At 32.6% G+C, this 22,104-nt stretch overlaps 1 protein-coding gene across 3 annotated transcripts in view; it reads left to right on the top strand.

Moving 5' to 3' along the window:
• The window catches only part of LOC118181836 (cell adhesion molecule Dscam1-like), a 1,419,238-nt gene that overhangs the window by 959,322 nt on the left and 437,812 nt on the right, over nucleotides 1–22,104 (top strand). For all 3 annotated transcript variants that reach the window (XM_085816859.1, XM_085816860.1, XM_085816861.1), the window contains exon 4: nucleotides 17,359–17,508. In XM_085816859.1, the coding sequence (XP_085672985.1) occupies nucleotides 17,359–17,508 (150 nt within the window). The remainder of the gene's footprint in view (nucleotides 1–17,358; nucleotides 17,509–22,104) is intronic.

Raw genomic sequence — 22,104 nt, forward strand, 5'->3', positions numbered from 1 at the left:
TATACAGAGTATATAGGATTACGCCGACAAATGCAATACTCAGTCTTGTAGTTATATCTTGCAGCATAAGAAAGGTGCATAGCGGCTCAAGGCTGCGATTAACAGTAGGCCTTATCATACACGATGCCACAAACTTGAAACTGACTATGAGAAGTCTGTACCATCGTTAAAACCTTATCCAGCAAGATATTATTTACAAGGGATTTATAAGTGATACAGCAAAAGGGACACAAGAATTAAAAATAGTACGCTAGCTCAATGGCTGAGTGTAGTACAGTTAATGCCTTCTGTACAATAAGCTAATGCCTTCTTCTGATGAGGAATAACTCTATTTTTCATTGGTTAAGTAGATTGAGAAACCTTAATTCTATTTGTCAGGCAAAATGTTTCGCAAGTCCCAAAGCAGTAAAGAGGGTGTTCGGTGAAAACTGTGCGTATAACTTTTGAACAGTTATACGCACAGACAGCATATCTAGTATTGAGGGCTACCAGTGATGGCGCCTGTAAAAGTGATATGGTGTATGTTGTTAGTGAACTTTTCCTCAGTAGCCGTGTTATCATCACCCTGAGATGGATCAAAGTATACGCAGGGTACGAAAGAAATGAAAGGGCGAATATGCTGGCAAAATTAGCAACAACGTACGCGTTTTCCTTTACGAGACATATTTTTAACTCGGAGTCAGCACTGCTTGACAAAGGCAAGGGGTTAAAGAAACAACGGGACGTATAACCCATGATTATTTTCCACTACTCTAGTCAACCCTAAAATCAGAAAGCTCATGCTGACTCAGCTGTACTACAGCGGTTTAATACATTGCTTCAGCTTTAGGGACTCAGTCGAGTGATCCTGAAACAAAATAGTAAATTTGGGACATTACTTGCATGAATACATCCTAACACAGGACTTGCATTTTTCAGAACCATTTGGAAATAATCTTTAGATGTGGAGAGCACGAGTAGTAGAAATAGAAAAATGTCTAATAAAGCTCTCAAGATAATTGCATGTATTAAAGTTAATGCTAATAATTTTTAGCCCTTCGCACAGCATATTACTTCTAATACAGAGCTGTCTACTGTGAAGTACATTTCTCAATTTCAGATACCATTTAATCTTATAACGTACATATTTTCTTCAGTTGTCTATGCCAATATCTTGTAAACAGTGTGTAAATATTTCTGTAAAATATTAGTTTGAAATCTGCATATATTCTGTAAAATTTCTCCTATATTATCTCACATACTATGTGTCTGTATGAAATTGATGTAAGTGGAAGTTTTAAGCTTCTGGTGTACTGTTCGCTTGTTGCAACACCAACATTTGATTAAACTATATCACTTGTTCAGCCCTTTTGAGGTTTTGTTGTGGTGCACAGGTTGTAGATTTTCTCCTGAAGAGGACACCCAGCATAACAGCAGGCCTGTTGTTCTCATGGGCGTGAAGAGTTCAGAGACAGTACCGGAAGCAGTTGGTGGAACATATGTCTAGATTCGACCTGCAGTAATATAAATTGCATAACAAACTACTACCTGGATCTTTGTATAACATTTAAATACTAGGAAATCTTAATCACTAGACAATAGCACTCTACATCTAATGACAGTGAATTTTCCATTCGATTATTGTTTATCATAATTATACATGCACACATTTAGACATCTGAAAACATGTAAACAGCTAACGTATAAAAAGTACTATTAATATTTACAGCCTACAGATTTAAGCTAGTAAAGGCTACAGGTTAATTTGAAAGTCAAACAACGACATTATATTTTTTAATTTTCACAGAAATAGATTCGATGGTTTTACCGAACCATCATCCTCAGCTGCAAAAGCACAGATGAATGAGATAAGACATAGTAATTAGATTTTTGTTGTTTGACTTCTACATTAATACTTATTCGGCGTGTTATTATATGTTAATTACAGGATGGTCTTCAAACTTAATAAAACCATCTTCAAACGTCACTATGAGGATTCAGCGAGGCAACCTAGTTTTCAATTTTATTATTTTTTTTTAATTTAATAGCCCTGAAATTAATCTAATATAATACACGAAATAGACGGCTTCCAGTTTCTAAAGCATCAAAGCCAGAATCAAAAAGAAGCAAATCGAAGAAACGCAAATTCATTTTATGTTGAGAATGATAGGATCGCTGTATCGAATAGCGAAAGGAAATAGTCCAAAATGTTTGTCGGAAAATTCTCAGATGCTCGATCTCTCCTTGGTATACGAGATCGATGCACAGAATCATGTGCAACACACTCTCTTCTGAGGTCTTGGAAGATGATCATCCTAGCACAGGGCAGCCGGCTGTAATTTGTTAATCCGTTAAGCAATTTGTAAGAAGTATGGGGTTTGTCAGTTGTTTCCTTCGCTTTCAAATTTACATCGTACCCATTTGAACTTGTCTTGCTTCAGCAGATCACCCATGTAAGTTTCTATACATCAAAAGAAAAAACAACTTAGTGGATTCAATACTGGTCTACTGTCGATCCACTATCTTTTCTAGCTCTTTATCTCCTTGTTTCATCCCCTCCCCATTTTCAGGATTTTTATCCATATCCTTATGATAAAAGCCCATAGAAAAAACCTTACAGACATGATTGCTCATACGACAAAAACGCATAGAAATAAAAGCTCAGATGAATGGACGCCCCGCAACATATTAAAAAAAAGTATAATATAACACCAGTTTATAATAGTACAATAACAGTTCTCTACATGATACAGATTTACATGCAATTTAGACAGTTTATAATTTTACAAACTTGAAAATAAACGTAAAGAACGAAGTCACTTAAATCATTCTGTCATCATACATATTCAGATTTCAAATATAATAATAAAAGTTATAAGAATTACATCTTTAAAAGGTAATTATCACTTTGATTTGAAATTTGGAATTAAGTTTCTTTAATTTTTGCTTTCTTTATGTAAGAAACGGAATATGCATATTTAAGTGAGAAAAAATATTAAAAGACGCTTAAATCTGCCTTTTCACTTTTTAATATTTGCAGATGACGTATTTTCGATAATCTCAAGAATACAAAATCTGCTATAAATCATTTCTGTATTATTCCTATGACTCTTCTAACCTTATTTTTTGCACACGAGTTGTACAATGCTATTTTTAATCATATATTTAAGTTACATATAGTTAATGCAGAAAGTTATGTTTTCTATTCAACATTGGCTACATACGATAGTCATAAATCATATAAGTCTTCTTAGATTCAAATGCAATTTTTGGTATATTCAAGGGATTATAAAAGCTTTTCTGTCCTTTTCTTATATTAATAGTATTATATATTCATTCGGAATTCCGAAAGAGTTAATTAATGGTATTACCGAATATTCTTATTCTTAGCCCGCTCATTTTATCATTACTAGTTTGTACAGTCGTATGAAAACCGGATTTATGATAAATAAGAGAATAATCTTAATATCAGCATAAAATATTATTCTGATATTTCTTAACTTTTCTAGTATTAGATGCAAAAAGCCTCAAACAGTATTTGGTTTGACGGTTATGGTTTTCATAATTTTATATACGTGCGTACTGGTTCGTAATACATTGAATGCACTCAAACCCTATGAGAGGTTAATAAAAATTTGTTTTTATCAAACTAAGCACTTCAAAGTTCTAGAATTTTCCACAGAAATACTCGTACAGAAGTTCACTCTATCACAGAATACAATCAGTAGTTATGCATCAAACTTATTAGAACATTAAAAACATCGCAGTGCAAAGCGCATCGAAAGAGAAAACTCACTCGGATATTTCATTTCACGCAGAACTAACAACTCGCAACATCAATAACCAAGCAACTGAGAGCAGATGCTCTCTTTTCGGCCTTAAATAGTTTTCAACCGGCCGCCGAGATATTTCTAGTACTTCTCGAAATTGAAATCATCCACCCCCCTCGTATTGCTTTCCAGCAATACGAGGGTGGAATTACGGTTATAGCTAAATAGCGGTCAATTACATTTATTCAATTTCAATACATATTACGGTGATACAGGAAGCGAACCCAAAGGTCGGCAAATTTGGCAAATTTTGGTGATTTCACGCTAAATTAGGAAACAAAATAAGTTGTCAGCTTCGCGATATCTCGCGAAATAACCGATATACCCATTTACTCAATGTTAAATACAGTTGTCCCTGTATTCTTATTTTTCTGGCTTCTCTCTTAAGATTTTTTGCGTTATATTATGCAGCAAAATATAACAATTTACTTTTAATACTACCAAAATTACCTACCTAAGTACAAAACTAGTAATGATATGTAATTACTTTTAGTGAAATTATATGTAAAATTTGAATATATTTTGTGTAATGTAACATGAAGTGCTTAGAAAAAGCGAAGTTGCATAAAAAAATAAGATTATAGGGGCAAGTCTATTTAACATTGAGGTAAATAGCTACTTTGCCGTTTGGCTACGGAGGTTAATTTGCAAAATATCGCCAAGGTGGCGAGGGTTTTGGTAACTCATTTTTGTCACCCTATATGGTATTTCTCCCACTTCCCTAGCGTGCCTTCGTGGTGTAACGATAGCGCGCTGGGCCGGTATTCCAGAGGTCCGTGTTTCGATTCCCGGCAAAGGCGGTTGCATATTTTTCATCTTTTCTGCTTCCAATCAACCTAATGACTCTACAAGTGGCGCCCGAACTAAAAGGGTTGTAGATGATGATTTTCCGCACCCAGGATTTGGCGACTAGGTCCCCTAAAACACTAGTCGCCCTTTAAAAAGGGGATTATATAAGGTATTTCTCCCACTTTCCTAGCGTGCCTTCGTGGTGTAACGATAGCACGCTAGGCTGGTATCCGTGGTTCGATTCCCGGCGAAGGCGGTTGCATATTTTTCATCTTTTCTGCTTTCAATCAACCTAATGACTCTACAACCCAATTGTCAAAGAAATCGTCAAATGTCTCAAAACTTGTCGAGATTTTGTTCCGTCTCTGTATAACTGTAATCGGTACTGTAATTGATCCCTTCATTTAACTGTAACCGTATCCTTCTCTTATATCTAACTCTAAGCCAGTAGGCCTTCCATTAATTTCGAGAAAGGTAAAATAGTGGAAGTGTCCCGGCTACTGGGGTGGGGAAAACAAAGACCAGTGGTAGCATCAATTCTCAGTTTTTAGTTGTGTTATATCTCCGTGGGAGATTCACTCTTTCTTTATATTCACTTTGCATCGCGTTCTGTTTAGCATTCTTAATAGTTTAATGTAGCAGTTTAATTACTGATTTGCTGTCATACCGATAAGATTTTAACAAATACTATAAAATGTTTCTTTTGTGAACATGAATTTTATCAAGCTATCATCGGTTCTGTGTGCATTGCCAATGCATTACAAACGTTAAGTAAGCAACAGTATGTCACAGCTTAGTAAGTAATTATTTGCCTATTTAAAGCGTAAGCCAATTTGTTTAGTAATTTAACATCACATCATAGACCCAAAATTAAATGAAATTTGGAAATCACGTTATCACTGAAGCATTGAAGTCATGAAAATGATAAAGCGCACTCAGTCTCGTGAAAAAAAGGGCCTTTTGAATTCGTAGGTTTTATACTTAATTTATTTCTCGTGATTACCTATAGAAATTTAACAGCAAATTTTAAATTTCTTTATGAATGCGTAGAATCAAACATATTTTTGATCGGAACCAATTTAATGTTAAAAGTACTTGTGAGATTTCTTCCTATTAATTTTTTTATGTTTTAAAAATATGAATGCCAAAACAGAGAGTATATGAAAAGGCATGGTTACATAAAATTGTTTAGCGGAAAGCCTATAAACTCTGCCTTTATTTTGTTCTTCATCACTGTTTCAAGTTTAAGAGTGGTAACAAAAGTTACAGTTAGATTAAATATGTAGATAAACCTGATATACGAGAAAGCTTAGAGTTAGATAAAGCGTAACATTAAATTTGTGAACATTTAGAAATAGAAGTTTATCAGAATTAATGGTATTTTACTATTTCTAGAATTATTTGTATTTAAAAATTTCTAATAACTCTACTCTGATCTATAGTATTTGTATTTGACAAATAACTGTATAATTCTTTCAATGACTTTTTTCAAATAACTCTTTCAAATAAATCTTACTTTGTTCTCAACTTTTACAAATGACTCTATTAAAAGATTTATAGTTTGATAAAGAAGTGTGATACAGTTTGAAATATAACTTGCGCATATCCTCCTTTAGAATAATAATTTTACAATTTACGAGTGATATTTACTTATAAATGATACCCATGCATGATTTCAAACAATCAATAAAGCGATCATACCTTAAAATTACAAAGCAATTTTGTAAGTAATTTTCACTTCTAAAATTTTTAATACACATTTCAGAAACAACTGCACAAGATTTTTTATATACTTCTATCGCACAGATATACAAAAGAGTATATGAAAAATTACCTAAGAGTTATTTTAACTAAGATTTTTTAAACATTTTTTTCAATTACTCCAAACGTTGTTACGTAACAGGAATTTTAAAAATTAAGTTTATATGTTACTATTAAATGGATTTCCAGGCAAGTACGAAAATTTAGCCGCTAATTTAGAGAGACTGCTTTATGAACTGTGGCATCCATATACAAAGTGCACAGAAAACAGCATGCTGTAGAAATTTTGTTAATATTAAAAGAAAGGAAATTCAGAAAATGCCCCTTGGAAAAGCCGAAGATATACGGATCTACAAAGATACATAAATCCCCTGATAAATAGAATGTAAATCGAGTAAGCGAAAAATCCGAAGCATTATCGGATAAAATAGCCGTCGATGCCCCTATTGGTCTTAAACATCCCTCTATTTGTGGCTCATCGAATACATGGTTGGAATAGAAAACAATACGCTTAATAATATCAGCAATGATTCTAGATGCTACATTTACTAACCGAAAATGAAAACAGTTACCGTAATTTGTGGCAAATATGAAAGCTTATATTTTTATTCGACGTTCAAAATACTTTATAATTTTAAAAATTTAATATGATTTTGATACGGAATAAAAACTAAATTTAGTCTTAAGGTATTAAAATTCCTTGCCCAGAATTAGACTAGAATTATTATTTTGCTGAATGATTAAAATATTACTTTCTATATGGTGTAAAGCTGAAATACACTGTAAGACTTTAAATTTAGCTGCGAATATTTCATTCATCGGCTAAATTCTTTCTTTAGCTGATCGCAACGTACGAGCTAGTTATCATTAGATATTTTCGAGAATCACACTCTTCTGTCTACCCACATAGCCCGTAAGTGTTTTACTGTACTCGATAAAAACACTTTCATTATTTGTTGTTACGCAAAAGCTATACTATTTAACAAGATACAAATAAACACTGAAGTAATGATGCAGCTAATTTTATTGGCTCCCTCTAATTGCAGAATCACAAAAACTAAAATTCACTCAAGCTCTGTGTTCCTTGCAGGGCCAAAACTTAATACAAATTAAAATTACTCATGAGTACTAAAACAAGGACCAACATGTCGCAAGTCACATAAATGTTTGCTTAAAACCCGATCGGTTTTGCTTTTAACGAGTTCTAAATTAAATGTTTTAGCCATTAACTAGCGTTTATATTCTATATTAAACATACTGCTACTTTCAGCGTATCAGCAGGTACAAGGATGCCGTTATTGTCTTCTAAAGACTTAACGTCTGATTGCTTTTGTTCTTCATTCGACGTTTTTGAATCCTCTACTCTGATCTACCTTGCATCATCTCAGGGCAGCAATAAATTTGCATCTTCTGGGAGGTCGAGTTGAAATGGAAAACGAATGTAAGTAAAACGAAAGCAGTCTAATTGAATCAAAACCTTTAAGACCAGTGAATAAAATAAACATTAGACACAGAGTTTATTATCTAGAAATCCAGATCTTCCGCACATCTGGTTTACTCGAACAATATGACTTTGCCTCATCTGATTTCAGTTAAAGCTGCTTCACGTGATTTTTTTTTTTTTTTTTAGTCCTTTTAAAAGAAAACAATGCTCTTAAGAAACGTAGTTCTCTAATACATTAATTCATGTAATAATTATTGTTCATATAATAATAATACTGTTATAAAATTTGTAGCAAAAAATCTGATGGGGACACCATATGACCGGACGGACGGTTAATTTATATATATTTTTTATTGTACCGACGGTAAGAGTATTGTTTATTGTACGATATTGTGTTTGTTTCCGTACGGACTATTAAATTATATATGTTTTTATTGCCCTTCATTTAAACTTATTTCCTCGAATGATTCTGACTTAATTAATCAATCTCTCAAGGCATGTTCAAAATGATATAAAAATTACAAAATTTGGTATTAAACATCCGGTAAATTTTTGTCGTATTTTAGAGTCGAACTTCTAATTTTATTTCTACATAACGAATACAAAACTTTTTCAGATATAATTTTAAGAACCAGGAGACCACATTAAAAGTTAGATTTCGTTATTTGTCGAAAATTAAATTTTGTTTTAAATTTGACATTGCCAGGACATGAAAATACGTTCGATACTGCCGATTGAAATAAAAAAACTGAGGTGCACAGGTAGACATTATTAGCAGTCCCATACATGAGATTTCATTTACAGATCATCCTTTTTTAGTTGTGTGAGATACATACAGACGTCACGAAAAAAAAATCCCCTTTGAATCCACTTTAAATCCGTTTTACAATCAGATTTAGAAAAAAAGTCCTTTGATCTGCCCGTAGATAAAAACGTCACACAAAGAAATCGTCCTGATGAAATATTATGCCTGAATGTTTTCAAACTACAAGACGTTCTTTACTTTGTGCAAGAAAGTAAAAAGGGCACCAGAAAAGAAAGAAAAGGAAACTTAAATATGACACCGAAAACAAAGGAAACGAAAGGCACCGTTTTTTGCGGTATGAGAAAGAGGCACATTTAAGAATCTTACCACATTGAGAAAGGAAAACTTCCTCATGGCAACCATGATTTCGTAACTTATGTACTACATTCTGTTTATTTAAAACAGCACTTCAATTTAGTTTCAGGCCTTCTAGATTTGCGATCACAACACCGGGCCATCATCACCGCATATTACTGATTTTCTCTACCTCATATGAGACTCTAGTTCAAGTCAGTCTTCATTCGAGCGCTTATCATGAAGCATAGCATGCTAAATGAAATAGAGTGGGAGGAATCCACACGAACCATTATTGAGGCTATCGTTCTTAAAAAGCCTCCGTTCTTTAAAAGCTATGATTATAAGGCAATCCCGGCTGTGGAAAATGACACTGAAGTACTTTTTTAAAGTAGACTATAATCTATCTGATAGCAGAGAGAGGTGCCAAATGAGTCATTTTTTATCAATAGTATAGCTTGCCTTGCATTAAGTTCGGATTGAGTGAAACATCGATTGTCACATAATTCTAGTTCATCTGAACGTAGGTATAGAGACAGTATTAATTTTAGAGCGCTTTATAGTATTTTTAGTTGCAATTTAGACTCAAACTTTAATAACAATATTACTTACTTTTTCTGCTTAAATAAGTATAGAATTTATGACTAAAGAGTTAAAATTATAAGCAATCTTTAATTAATCAACAGAAAAAATGGAGGTACTTGCCTCTGGTAATTTCAGCCTAAAAAGAATATCCACAGTTTTGGTCTTTTGTGAAAGTGGTCACCATGGAAATCATGGCAGTGGATGAAATTCAATTACGATGTATTTCTGTTGAAGGAATACTGATCATTTTCACAGGTGGTTTCTGTGAGAAGTTTTACTGCCTATGTTTTATTTTTTCTCAGTCCGGATAAAGTCAGAATTACAACATAATATACGCTGAAGAAGTAAAATTTTATTTATGATATTCCTTATGTAATTTGATACATTTTCTGTGTCTTGCAAAAAATATCAGACATAAATGCCTTTCGCTAAAAATAACCGAAATAAGTTATTTAAACACGAAAATTTTCAAGTCTCTTGCAACTGACATATAATTTCTCAAGCATTTCAAAATTTTATGTTCATTTCATAGCGTAACAAAAATTGAATATAAATTGGATAATAATTAAAAGAGCAATCATATTATTGCTTCAACGTATGAAATGCACCCCGTATCACAAATTTCTTTTTCCTCCACTCCCTATTGGCCGAGCGGTTAAGACAGCTAAAGACTCGGCTCGAATTCATGCGAACGGGCTAGCTGCATAGTTGCCTTTATGGATTTTTCCATGTTTTCTTGGGTTCCCTAATATTTCATCGTTCCCCTAGTAAGTCCTTCACGAAGAAATTCCGCCACTTAGACAAACAGCCTTTGTACGCTTTGCCATATCAGTAACTTTGCCTGTCTACTATATATGCAAGTAACGTAGCCTGCCTAATGTTAGGTATTTTAAACTATCATTATTATTACTTGATTATTTCCATTCTATAAACTCTTCGTAATCACCAAAGATGCTGAATTTGCTTTGATTAGAAAACCTTATTCTCTCAACAAATCCAATGTTTTGCATTTTTGTTTTCATAGATTTTGGGGAAAAAGTTGTAGTTTCCTGTATTCTTCCAAAAATAACGAGAAATTGTTTCTTGCCACTTCCAGCAGATTGAGTTAGATGTGAACACTCTATGTATTAGCTGTCATGTTTCCCATATTTTTAATAATTAATAACATTCTGAAGTATTTGCCATTTGATCATTTTTACATTTATGAGAATACTCTGTTGAAGAAAATCATGCCTTTCCCACCTAGAACGTAAATACGAGCGCTTAAAGAGCAATCCTTTAAAGAGTACCCTCAAATTTTAATCTGCACATGCATTCTGCTCGTAGACAGATAGCCCTCGTTGCTTTGCCAGTTCTCGCTGGTTGTGGAATTCAAATATGCTTGTACGAAACATTACTTCCTTTACTTCGTACAATTTATATTTTTCTAAGCATATTTGCTAGTTATGTAATTTTTAAGAAGTAAAAATAGTTTCATCTGATTAGATTTTTGATATCAGCTTAAGTTTTTGAAATTTTGATAGTTTTTTCCTTAATATATGAATAAAGTATAAAATTATAAAATTACACTTTTAAAATTTTACTAGTTTTGCAATTTACAAAATTTTTCTATATATTTACCGGCCCTTAATCTGGTCTCTTTCCAGAACGGCGCGAAACATAATGCTGCTAATACTAATAAAAGGGAATAAATGTACGATTTCTCCACAACTTTCTCGGAAAAATTTCGTTTTTAAATTTCCTTGATTACTTGCACTTAACTCAGTGTCTTGCCATTAGCACGTACACTGCGAAAAAGACAAAGTAGGACAGTGCTACATCTGCCGTTCTACTGGGCCGATTGATGAAATTCAAATTGCGTTCTCCATTTCTCGCAGGCAAGAATTCGGATATATTTTACATTTATAGATATGTTTACACAATCATACAAAATCGGACTTCTCCTGAAATGACATGGCAATGTTTTCCCATATTTCGATTCTACGACACAAATCATGCCTAAATATTAAATTTTGTAAAATTTCGTATGGAATTTATGGAGAAATTTAAAAATTTATTTTGGCCCATCTTTTTTCAGTTTGCATTAAGAATAATTCACTTGGCGAACTTCTTAATTTATAGCAACTTATCTTCCTTTCCTTTCCTTTTTTACATTGCAGACGAGAGGGAAAAAGCTATCGTTCATACTTTCGAATAATTTCAATAAAGTGCGTAAAAACACATTTGGGGTTATTATCGCCTATAACAAGTATGCAAAATTTCAGAACGCGGCAATGTGTAAATTCACGTATATCATAGGAAATTTTCTAAAGAACTCTAATTTTTTGCAGGTATGATTAGAAATACATCTGCTTTAAGATGATGGTAAAAATTTTATAGGTTTGTAGAATCATTAGGATTTTTTTGGAAGCATGAAAGATGAAAAATGAGCAAACGCCTTTGACGGGAATCGAACCACGGACCTCTGGATGCGCGCCCAGTGTGCAAACCACCACACCACGAAGGCATGCTAAGAAGGCGGGAGAAATACCTCATATACTCCCCCCTTTTAAAGGACATCTGAGTTTTTTTAGGGGACCCAATCGCCAAATCCTGCGTGAGGAGAATCATCATCCAGCACCCTTTTATTCGGGCGCCAGTGTAGCGATATTAGGCATTTTTTGGAAGCAGGCAAGAAGAAAAATATGCAAGGCCTTGGCCAGGAATCGAACCACGGACCTCTGGATACGCGCTCAGGGTGCAGACTTCCACACCACGAAGGCATGACAAGAAGGCGGGAGAAATACCTTATAGGTTATAATTCAAATTTTTTTCCGAAAAATTTATAAAAATATTTTAAAATACAGATTTAAAAAAAAAATCATAAAATGTAGGTGAATTTTATTTAAAAACCTATATTTCGAAATGTGAAAGGAGGAATCAAGTAAATTGAGTAAAAAAAGAGATATTAATAAATATATACGAGATTCAATTAACATGGAGGAGCTAAAATTTTGAGAGCTAATTTTTTAAAAACTACTCGGACGATTTTGACAAAACTTGGCAGTTTGGCATAATTTGAGTCATGGAATCCAAATATGGAAAAAAGTTATATGTTATTTCACAAAAAAATCCAATTTTGTATAAAAATATTAGAACAATGCTGTATATAAATCTAATCCATATCCTAATTCGCGCTTAAAGTCACTTTTTTCGGTACCGTTATATCCGTTTCTTTTTTTTTTTTTTTTTTCTTTTCTTTTTATCGGTCACCTTTATAACTATGATTATGAACAAGATGTAAGAATCAAGACTCTTGAAAAAAGCGGGAAAAATGCCAAAAATTAATAAATAAACAAATAAATAAAAATAAATAAATAAATAAAAGGCAAACTATATAAAAAATCTGAAAGCTTTCAGATTTTACATCACACCCAAAGGGGAGTTGTTTTAAAAGTTTTGTGTATTATCTCTATTTATTAAGTATCATATTCTTCGCACTTAAACCATAAAATTCAATTCAACAGCAGTATCGCAAAATAATTTTAAAATGAGCACATCTTTAGAATTTCCGATACACAGTCTCGCGCGCTGGCAATTTTTTTTTTTTTTTTTTTTTTTTTTTTTTTTTTTCCGTAGAGTGTTGTCTTTGCTGATTTTGAAATCGTTGAGTTTGTTATTCAAAAATTCGTTAAAGCGTTAAAACGTTAAATCAAAAATTCGTTATACAAAATATGAAATCGATAATAAAACAAATTCCAAATCCAAGTTAGAGCTTCCAGATACCCATATTCGCGTGGAGACGTACGTTATTCAAAATTTCATAGATCTAGCTACCATTGCTTTATCACAATGCGAGAAACATGCATACATTTATGCAGATCCTTCATTATTTAATTTCTTTTAATATACCACAGGGCGATAATATTTGGTGGCGACAATTCGAAAAGTGAAATGGACATTTCAAATTTTCGCCGGAAAATGCCAAAACGAAATTAATAGTCCTTCTGAGCTAACGCCCTTTGGGCTAAAAAAACGATTCACTAACTTTAAAATTAACGTGTGTGTGTGATTATGGCAAGTCCTCGAGGGCTATCTGCCTAAGGGGAGGGATGCCTTCGTGGAGGACTTTCTAAGGCAAACTGGCTCGTATACACGTTACACATGGGGAAAACCACGAAAACGCCCATGCAGCCATGCCCGTTCGCGGGATTCGAACCTCAGACCGAACTACCAGTGTTCAGCGACTCTACCGCTCGGCCGCTGGTGGGCTGTTTAAAATTAACGAATTAATCCGCTGTAAACCATCTACCAAAGGGTTATTATTCTTAGACAGCCAAACAGTGAAGAGGGCTTTACAGTTTTCCTCTTTGTTTTCAAAATTTTGAAACTATGATTTCGGTAATTTCTGATCAAAAATAAAGAAACGTAAATACCACTGGTGTAAAATGTTTTGAGAAAGAAACGAATGACAGAAATTTAACACGAAAAAATAAAATACAATGAAAAGTTCAGGGAAAAATAATACACTTTAAATATGTTTGTTTATTTTACGTATAATTCTTTCTTTTTACTTTTTAACAATATTTTTTTCAGTTTACATTTTTACAAATTTTTTAAAAGCCTTTTCTTATTTTATAACTTCTCAGCGCTTAAATTTGCAAAACTCTCTTGAGCTTTCTTTGGCTATGTGCTTTAAAAAATTAGGTTAACAATCGTTACTAATAAGCACCTGAATACTTGATAAGCTTTTCTGAGTAGAAAACTTTTCTCTGGAGCATATATTAATGTCGTCGTTGATATTGTACTAAAATGATCAATGGAACATCAGAGTACTTTTTCTCCAGTGCTATGACACAGGTCGATTACCTTAAGAATACCCTCTTCTTAACAACAAATAACATGCCATTTTAAAATGTCGTTTTATGAACAACCGGGTTTCAGCTAATGGGCGATCTTTGGCACGGTCTGCATTTTCGAACAGATAGAATGGCACTTTGTGATGATACTGGGACTAGATAATTGATCTTGTCCCATTAGACGAGCCAAGCTTAATGACTAAATAGCGGAGGAACATGAAACTAGCAAGTAGTTTAAGATACTGGCGTTATGTCCTTAATGGAGCACCATCCTTAATAGTCTTGCATTGTGATCGTCACGTTCTCCCTATTTCGACCGTTTTGTTTTCTATGGACCCCACGCTTTGCAGACTTCATTAACGTCGCAAACACATACATAGACGTTCAATTTTGTTTTTGTCTGGCATATAGGGGTTCGATGAAACCGATTGTTTTTCGATCTTAATGCAAATCACGTCTTTTAACCAACATTCAGTATTCGTTTTCTGTAATTATTCTTGTCACATTTTTCACTGAAATAAAAGGACATTACTTTTGTTTTCCTTTTCTTTTATTGCAAAGTTAGCCTTTGTTGAAATATAAATATTGATCTTCAATTTTAACAGATGAATTTGCAATGATGACCGCAAATTTCTATTACTGATTCTGAAATTTTATCTTTGCTTTTTCGCCTTTTTTTAAGCCCAAAGGAGCGTTAGCTCAGAAGGGCTATTACTCTCAAAAGTGAATTTTTGCACTGAATCACTGTAAAAGTCTAAATCACTTTTCAAATTGTTGCCGCGAATATTATCGATCTGTATTATTTTAAAAGCAATTAAATAAAGGACAATGTGCACGAATACAGGTATGTTTCTTGAATTGTGAATAAATGACTGTACTTAAGGCCATCAAATTTTTAATAACGTAATCTTCCACCGGAATATGGGCACCTGAGAGCCCGAAATGTGAATTTCGAATTTGTTTCATTATCTATTTCACAATTTAACAAACTTTAACGAATTTTTGATTAACAAATCCAACGATTTCAAAGCCGGCAATGGCAACACTGCACAAGGAAAAAAAACATTTTTATATCCAGCGCGTGAGACTGTCTATCGGAAATTCTAAAGATATGCTGTTTTTAAATATTTTGTAATATTACTGTTGAATTGAATTTTATGTGGTGTAAGTGTGAAGAACATGATATTCCGTAAACAAAGTAACGCACCAAACGTTAAAAAAAGGGCCCTTTGGGCGTAATATGAAATCTGAAAACTTACTGAAAACTCTGAAAACTTTTTATATTTATAATTATATTTCTCTCTATATATATATATATATATTTATTTTATTTTTTAAAAACATTTGCTAGCAGGAGTTAATGAAAAACGTTTACTTTTTTAATTTAGTGAACTTTATCACAATTTTTATTATGTGGAGAATGGCGTATTGTTATCAAAGGCGTTATTTGTAATTTTAATTTCAAAAGCATAATTTTAAACTGCATTTAGATTTTCGGTTAAAATAACAGTAATGCGTTGCCGTGTCGCAAATCTGTATGTTTTTGAGTTTAGTCTGTTGTCTGTCTTAATAAGAGCCATGGGACTATAAATATAATGTGAAGTAAGAAAGGATATAGCGTTATTTTCAAATTTATTCTCTCTCACAAAGAAAGATACGTTTATGTTAAATTTACCTAATATTGGTTAATCATTTTTAAGTATTAAATTTCAGAAGTTGTTTTCTTGTGCTTGAATTCTTAATCTTTATTTTTTTTCTTCGAATGATGCAGGCAAGAAAATGCTTGTGTAAATAATTTTCAAAATTGCTCTAAATATATGTTTTCACAGAATTTAAATGAAGGAAATTAACATTTAGTTTTAACAATTATATTTCATATCTTTTTTGCATTTACATCATTTATGAAAATTATTTTGTAAAACTGAAAAAATGTCCTGTTTCTCCTCTGTAGTTTTTAAAATTAAAACAAAGCGTTTTATGCTACAAAACATAATAGATTCTAGAAAACATTTGTTTGACTGCTCTCTTATATTTAATAAACACTTAATAATTGACGTTTTCAATATATGAAAGAATATCATAATCAGAAGCAAAATTTGTATAGTAAGTAGGCTACAAGTAAATTATTCATATTTGGCAAGAATCAAGAAATTTTCACTCCCTGATACTCGTGTTAGCGAATGACATGACGAGAGGCATGCTTTGCAAGAATATAATTTTACTTTAGCTACGGTTATTTGTTACACTAGACTATTCGAAGTGGTTGCATTTATATCTTAAAAATCGAAATAGCAAAATGCTCATGTAGAGACATTAGTTATTTTTGGAAGTAAGCAAGATGAAAAATTAGCAACGCCTTCACCGGGAATCGAACCGCGAACCTCTTAATAACGCGCTGAGCGTGTAGACCACTACACCACGAAGGCAAGAAGGCGGGAGAAATACTTTATACTCATTATACTTTAAATCAAATTTCTTACATTTTTTAAAAAATATATGAGAAATGAATTTAGTAGTTTAGAGCAATTTCCTCATTACTATGGAATTTGAGAAAATTTTAGCAAGATCTAGGAAAAAAAAATATCCTCCTTTTAGTGATTAATGTTTTCATATATGGTAAACCAACTCGTAATTCCTTTCTGCAAGGCATAATAATAAAACTTATTAATTAATGATATTTTCTCGAATTTTTGCATGTAAAACTTGGAAAAATTTTAATTTAATTTATTGAAGCATTAAGCACGATAAAAATTACGCTAACTAGACCGAGTTTTTCTACGAAAGCACACCGAACTATTTCAAAAATATTCTACGTCTTTCCTTGAGGAATTGTGTAATTGAGACTATATGACTACTGGCTGACATCAGTATTTAATGAGGAAGGGATCCACTGCTCATCAGAAAGAAATGAGCCCGGTGCTCACTTCGAAGAACTGCATATACATGTGCACATATATCTGCAATGAAAGGTAGAAAAAATTGCTTTATAACTATATTTATTTTTATCTGTTTCACATAAGCATTTTTTTTCAGTACGCTCGCACACCGTCCTGTATTCCGGAGAACTTCTTATTCACGAAACGCAAGAAAAAGATTCAGATTGGAGCTATCGCTGTCAGACGAGACACAGATTAACTGGCGAAATGGTGGTCAGCATCACTGCTGGGAAAATAATCGTGACAGGTAAGAGTGATTTCTGTACATTATATTTCTTTCCTCTTATCTGAGTGAGATAATTCTTATCTCCCAGGGAGAGCTTTGAAGATTTCCCATGTTCATGCCACTTATGCCACATATCGAATACTTTGTCAAGGAGTACCCTTATCTACTTTCCAATAATTTGAAGCAGAGAAAAAAGTGTAATGTAAGCCTTCAAGTCGTTATCACAGCTGGAAATGTGTAAGGTTTAATCGCTAGAAGAGAAATCCCATCACAACTCGGATGGAAACTTATCATGTTTTTCCTTCAACTTCCTACTCAACTGCAATTCCACGAAAGTAAGACTATCGTATTACGCATCTTCGCTATTTATAGATATGACAAAAAGACTTTTCAAATAAGTTTTTATTTCTCGGGGCTTATAACTATATCCAGTACATAAAGAGGTATACAAAATGGTGAAATATGAAACTATGAAAAGAAGCTGTATTTTAGACCATGATTTGTATCTACAATTCAATACGTACGAAAGTAATTTTTTTATAATTACATTTTAAAATACTGAATTACATTTTGATATGCTGTTTTAATCTATTAGAAAAGGCTTAACAACCTGTTACTATTTCATCGAGCATTTTGAACTTGAACGTTTCAAGTAGTAATTTTCAAAATGTTATTGAGCTTATATGACAAAAATATTTTAATCATTACGTTATATGTTTTTTTAAAACATGCATTTTAAGAAAACTTCTAAAAAATTACAAATGCAATATGCATTTTTCGAAGAGCATCCTAGGTGGGCTAGCAGCTTTAAAGAATCAGCTGTATTAGTTACTGAGGCTATAAATTACTAATGAGGGTATAATGATTAATTATAATAAGGCTGCGTTCAGACGGTGGCGTAAAGGTCATAGAGGCGTAGTCATAAGGGCATAAAATACGGGAATTCCGTTCACACTTGTGAGAACGGGTCTAAAGCCGTGGCCAATAAGAGAAGCTAAATTTGCGCATGCGTGGATGTGTCTACAACTTTCCCGCGCCGTTGTCCTGCTCGATTGATTTCCCACGTTCGCTCTGCTTGTTTTGTAACAGCGAAATCTTCTGTAGAACGCCGCTTCGTTTTAGCTTCGCTCTGATTGGACGACGCTTATCCCAAACTCGGCGTAAAGTTGAAAACTTTGAACCCTATGCCCCGAGTTCTAAACCAGATTTTGTGACGTAGCACAGACTGGTTGCCTTGGCAACGGAGCTCGGCTTTAACTACTTATGGCCTTTACGCCCCCGTCTGAACGAAGCTTAATGAGAGAAAATTGAAAAAATAATTGTGAAAAATAATCCATCTAGTTCGCTTAGTTTCCAGAATTAATACCTACTGCATTTTTAATGGTTCATTTAATATGCTGTTGTAACTTTCAGGTTTTGGTAATTTGGAAATTCTTTTGAATTGTCAGCATAAAATTTTATTCTTTGGAAATTATATTCATAGGTATTCCCAGAATTTGGTTCCCTTATCCAAACCGAACTTACTCATTCATTAATAGTAGTAGAGGTTCTGCTTCAGATTCGTAAATGTAAGATGCTACGTATCATCTAGAAGACGGTCATTTGAAGCATGTTAAACTCAAATTATCTTTCATTTCAACAGCAACCGCAATTGGATATAAGCCACATGCGTGCACTCTGTTGCGAGGGCACTCATATGGCTTTCTTCACGGACCGACACAGAGGCCAAGTTTGGAAATATTTTTATTTGTTCTTCTTTCTCTTTCCCAAATTTGCATCATTTCTGAACTGTCGTTCGAAAATGCATTATATGTATCACACTAATAGTAATGCAAGCTTTAGTGCTACTGAAATTTCTATATTTCATAAATATTGGTTCATTGCAACTATTTTCCTCGTGACACTTCCTTTCTTTTCGTGCAAAATTCTTCATCTAATTTATCGTTCCATTCTTTTCAACAATCAAAAGTGTATTACAGATTCCAATAAAGTTGCATGAGTATAACTGCAGTTGTAACAACAGTACGGTATCTGGCGGTTCTGAAGCTGAAACTAACCACCTTGAATATTTATAAATAGCTCAAATATTTTGTTATTTTAAGACAAAATTGGATATGCAATGGCATTTATTATAAAAGAACTATTTCTTTATTCAAAATCTTATTTTTGAAAAAAAACAAAACATTTTTCAGACATTCTCCACAGAATCTGACAATTTCTTCCGTGGCATAATTTGGAAATAGCACTTCATACTGAAAACCTATCACATATTGCTAGAAGATCCCTACCTGAGCTTTTCCTAGACTTCTGGTTGTCTGACATTCAGAGATGTTCCATGGCCGTTACTTTCTCCACACTTGTCAATATGTGACTAGTTTCTTGGGGTCTGACTAAAGCCTCAAGTGTACATTAACAATTCTGTATATATTGACAATTAATGAAAGATAAAATTATATTGTCACTGTATTTACGTACAATAAAAAATCTTTAAAATATTTTAGAAAATTTTGGAAATTTCTTACGTGGAGTTAGAATAGATTTTAAAAACTGCTTTGTAATTATGTCGGGACACATTGTGTACAAAAGAATAACACATAACAAAAGAATTTCAATAGTATCAATGATCTATTTCCTTATTTAAAAGAATAAAATTAAGTCAAGAGCATGAGAGCAGAAACTCTAAATTTTTTATCCTTTGATTTAATTATGTTTATGCAAACGTTTTATAGTAGTGTGATGGAAATTAAGGCAAGTTGTTTCAATTGTCATCAAAGGGTTACGAAATTTTTAACTTTTTGTTTTTGTTTCTTTTAGACTTTATTTGTGTATACCTAACTGTGGAACTTGGATGTAGTTAAATGTCTATTTCAAGTATATAACAATTACTTCCAATACAATTTCATGCATGCATTTGAAGCACAATTAAAAGAATACAGTCATTTTGTCTGGGAAATTAGATTGTTAACAAAAAAAATTGATGGGGAGATAAAAATCAAGAAATTTAGTTGTTAATTAAGCGCGAATAAATATTCCTTTAATTAGACAATATTAACACTGCAACTTCATAGCAGGGAAGCATAATCTCAAATTTCTTTTAACGCACATTTTAGTATGAAATATATTGATAGATATGCTAACATTTTACAAGCTAACAAGTTAAAAAAAAATTTCACTAATTTTATAGGTTTCTTAACCAGAACATTTTTCGTCAATAAATTTTGCTTTCTTTAGAAATGGATTCTTTTCACATAGAAATAAGACAGTTTTTATTCTATTGTGGAAAACTTAAAGAACAATAAGTGGAAAGAATAATAGGTGAAAATTAGGGATCTCGTTAATGTTTTATTTTTATTTCTTTTTGCGCAAAGATTTAATTTCTCTATGTAATTCTGAAATTTCGAACACCTTTTATTGCTGCTAAGCATTATTAAATCTAAATGGACATTTTCGTATAAGTCTTTAAGTTCAGATTATCTTCTAGGCATTCATTGAGGGTAAAAATTTTGTTAGTAGTGCGAACTGATCAGGGTATAATAAATGTACAACAAAAACTCTTCATGTGAGCATATTTTGATTTATTTATCTTTTTCTATGGTTGTCCTTATAAGCACGAAAATCTGTAGACTATCAGTATCATACTGTATGTAAATTTCACCGTTACAACTGTTAATTTCATATATTTTGTAAAGAATTTCGTCAAGAATGTACAATTTTGCCTTGATTCCAAACACATTTTAATGAATATTAATATAAACCATAGATAGATTTATCTATTGAATCTGTTTTGTATACAAACAAGAAATTTTGCTTTCATATTAAACGCATTATTTGATAATATTAATTCATTTTTTAATTTTATTCATATCTGAAATTTACTACAAACTATTTAAAAAATAATAAAAGTATATTAAACTGGCATTATTCTCCATTTTGCCCCAAGAAAAAAATTTCGATCAGATGATAAAATAAGGTTATCGGATTTTAATTCACATTATTAATTATCTTAATCTTTACAGATGGCATTTATAAGAGTAGCTAGCACTTTAAATGACAGAACTTTAAGCTAAAATTAGCATATGGTTTGATAGTATAATGATAATAACATTCCTTTTCAAGCCAAGGAATCACAAACTGGAAACAAATTCAATGTATTTTTTCACTGGTTTTTATTTTAGCTTCCCTCGTAAATAAATTCTTGACATATCATTCATAGCCATCATATTTCTATTCAACAGAGAGAGAAAGAATTGAAATGCATCAAACACTGTAGAACAGAGGCTCTATCAGACTGTGCAACACCACGCTGCGATATATTTTTCGAATGTCTTTTTGAATAAAAGGTCTGTTAGTCATCATTCATCAACTCAATGGCAAGTTCAAAGAGTTATTTTCTTTCTTTTATCGTTTTAATTTCAAATTGTCACCAAGAGCAACTTCTGGAATACAAAATTGAAACCAGCATCTAGCGCTATGTATATCGCCAGCTTGCCCAATCTGGTAGAACTTCAAGGAAATACACAAAATAGAAAATGTTGATGAGTGTATTCAATAGATTGGATATGATAACATTTTTCGTGAAAGTTAGAAGACCCTTCTTGATCAGAGTAAATTTGTCTA

The sequence above is a fragment of the Stegodyphus dumicola genome, chromosome 5, assembly GCF_044657685.1.
Source record: "Stegodyphus dumicola isolate Sdum_Otavi_A_Nest chromosome 5, ASM4465768v1".
NCBI lineage: Eukaryota > Metazoa > Arthropoda > Arachnida > Araneae > Eresidae > Stegodyphus > Stegodyphus dumicola.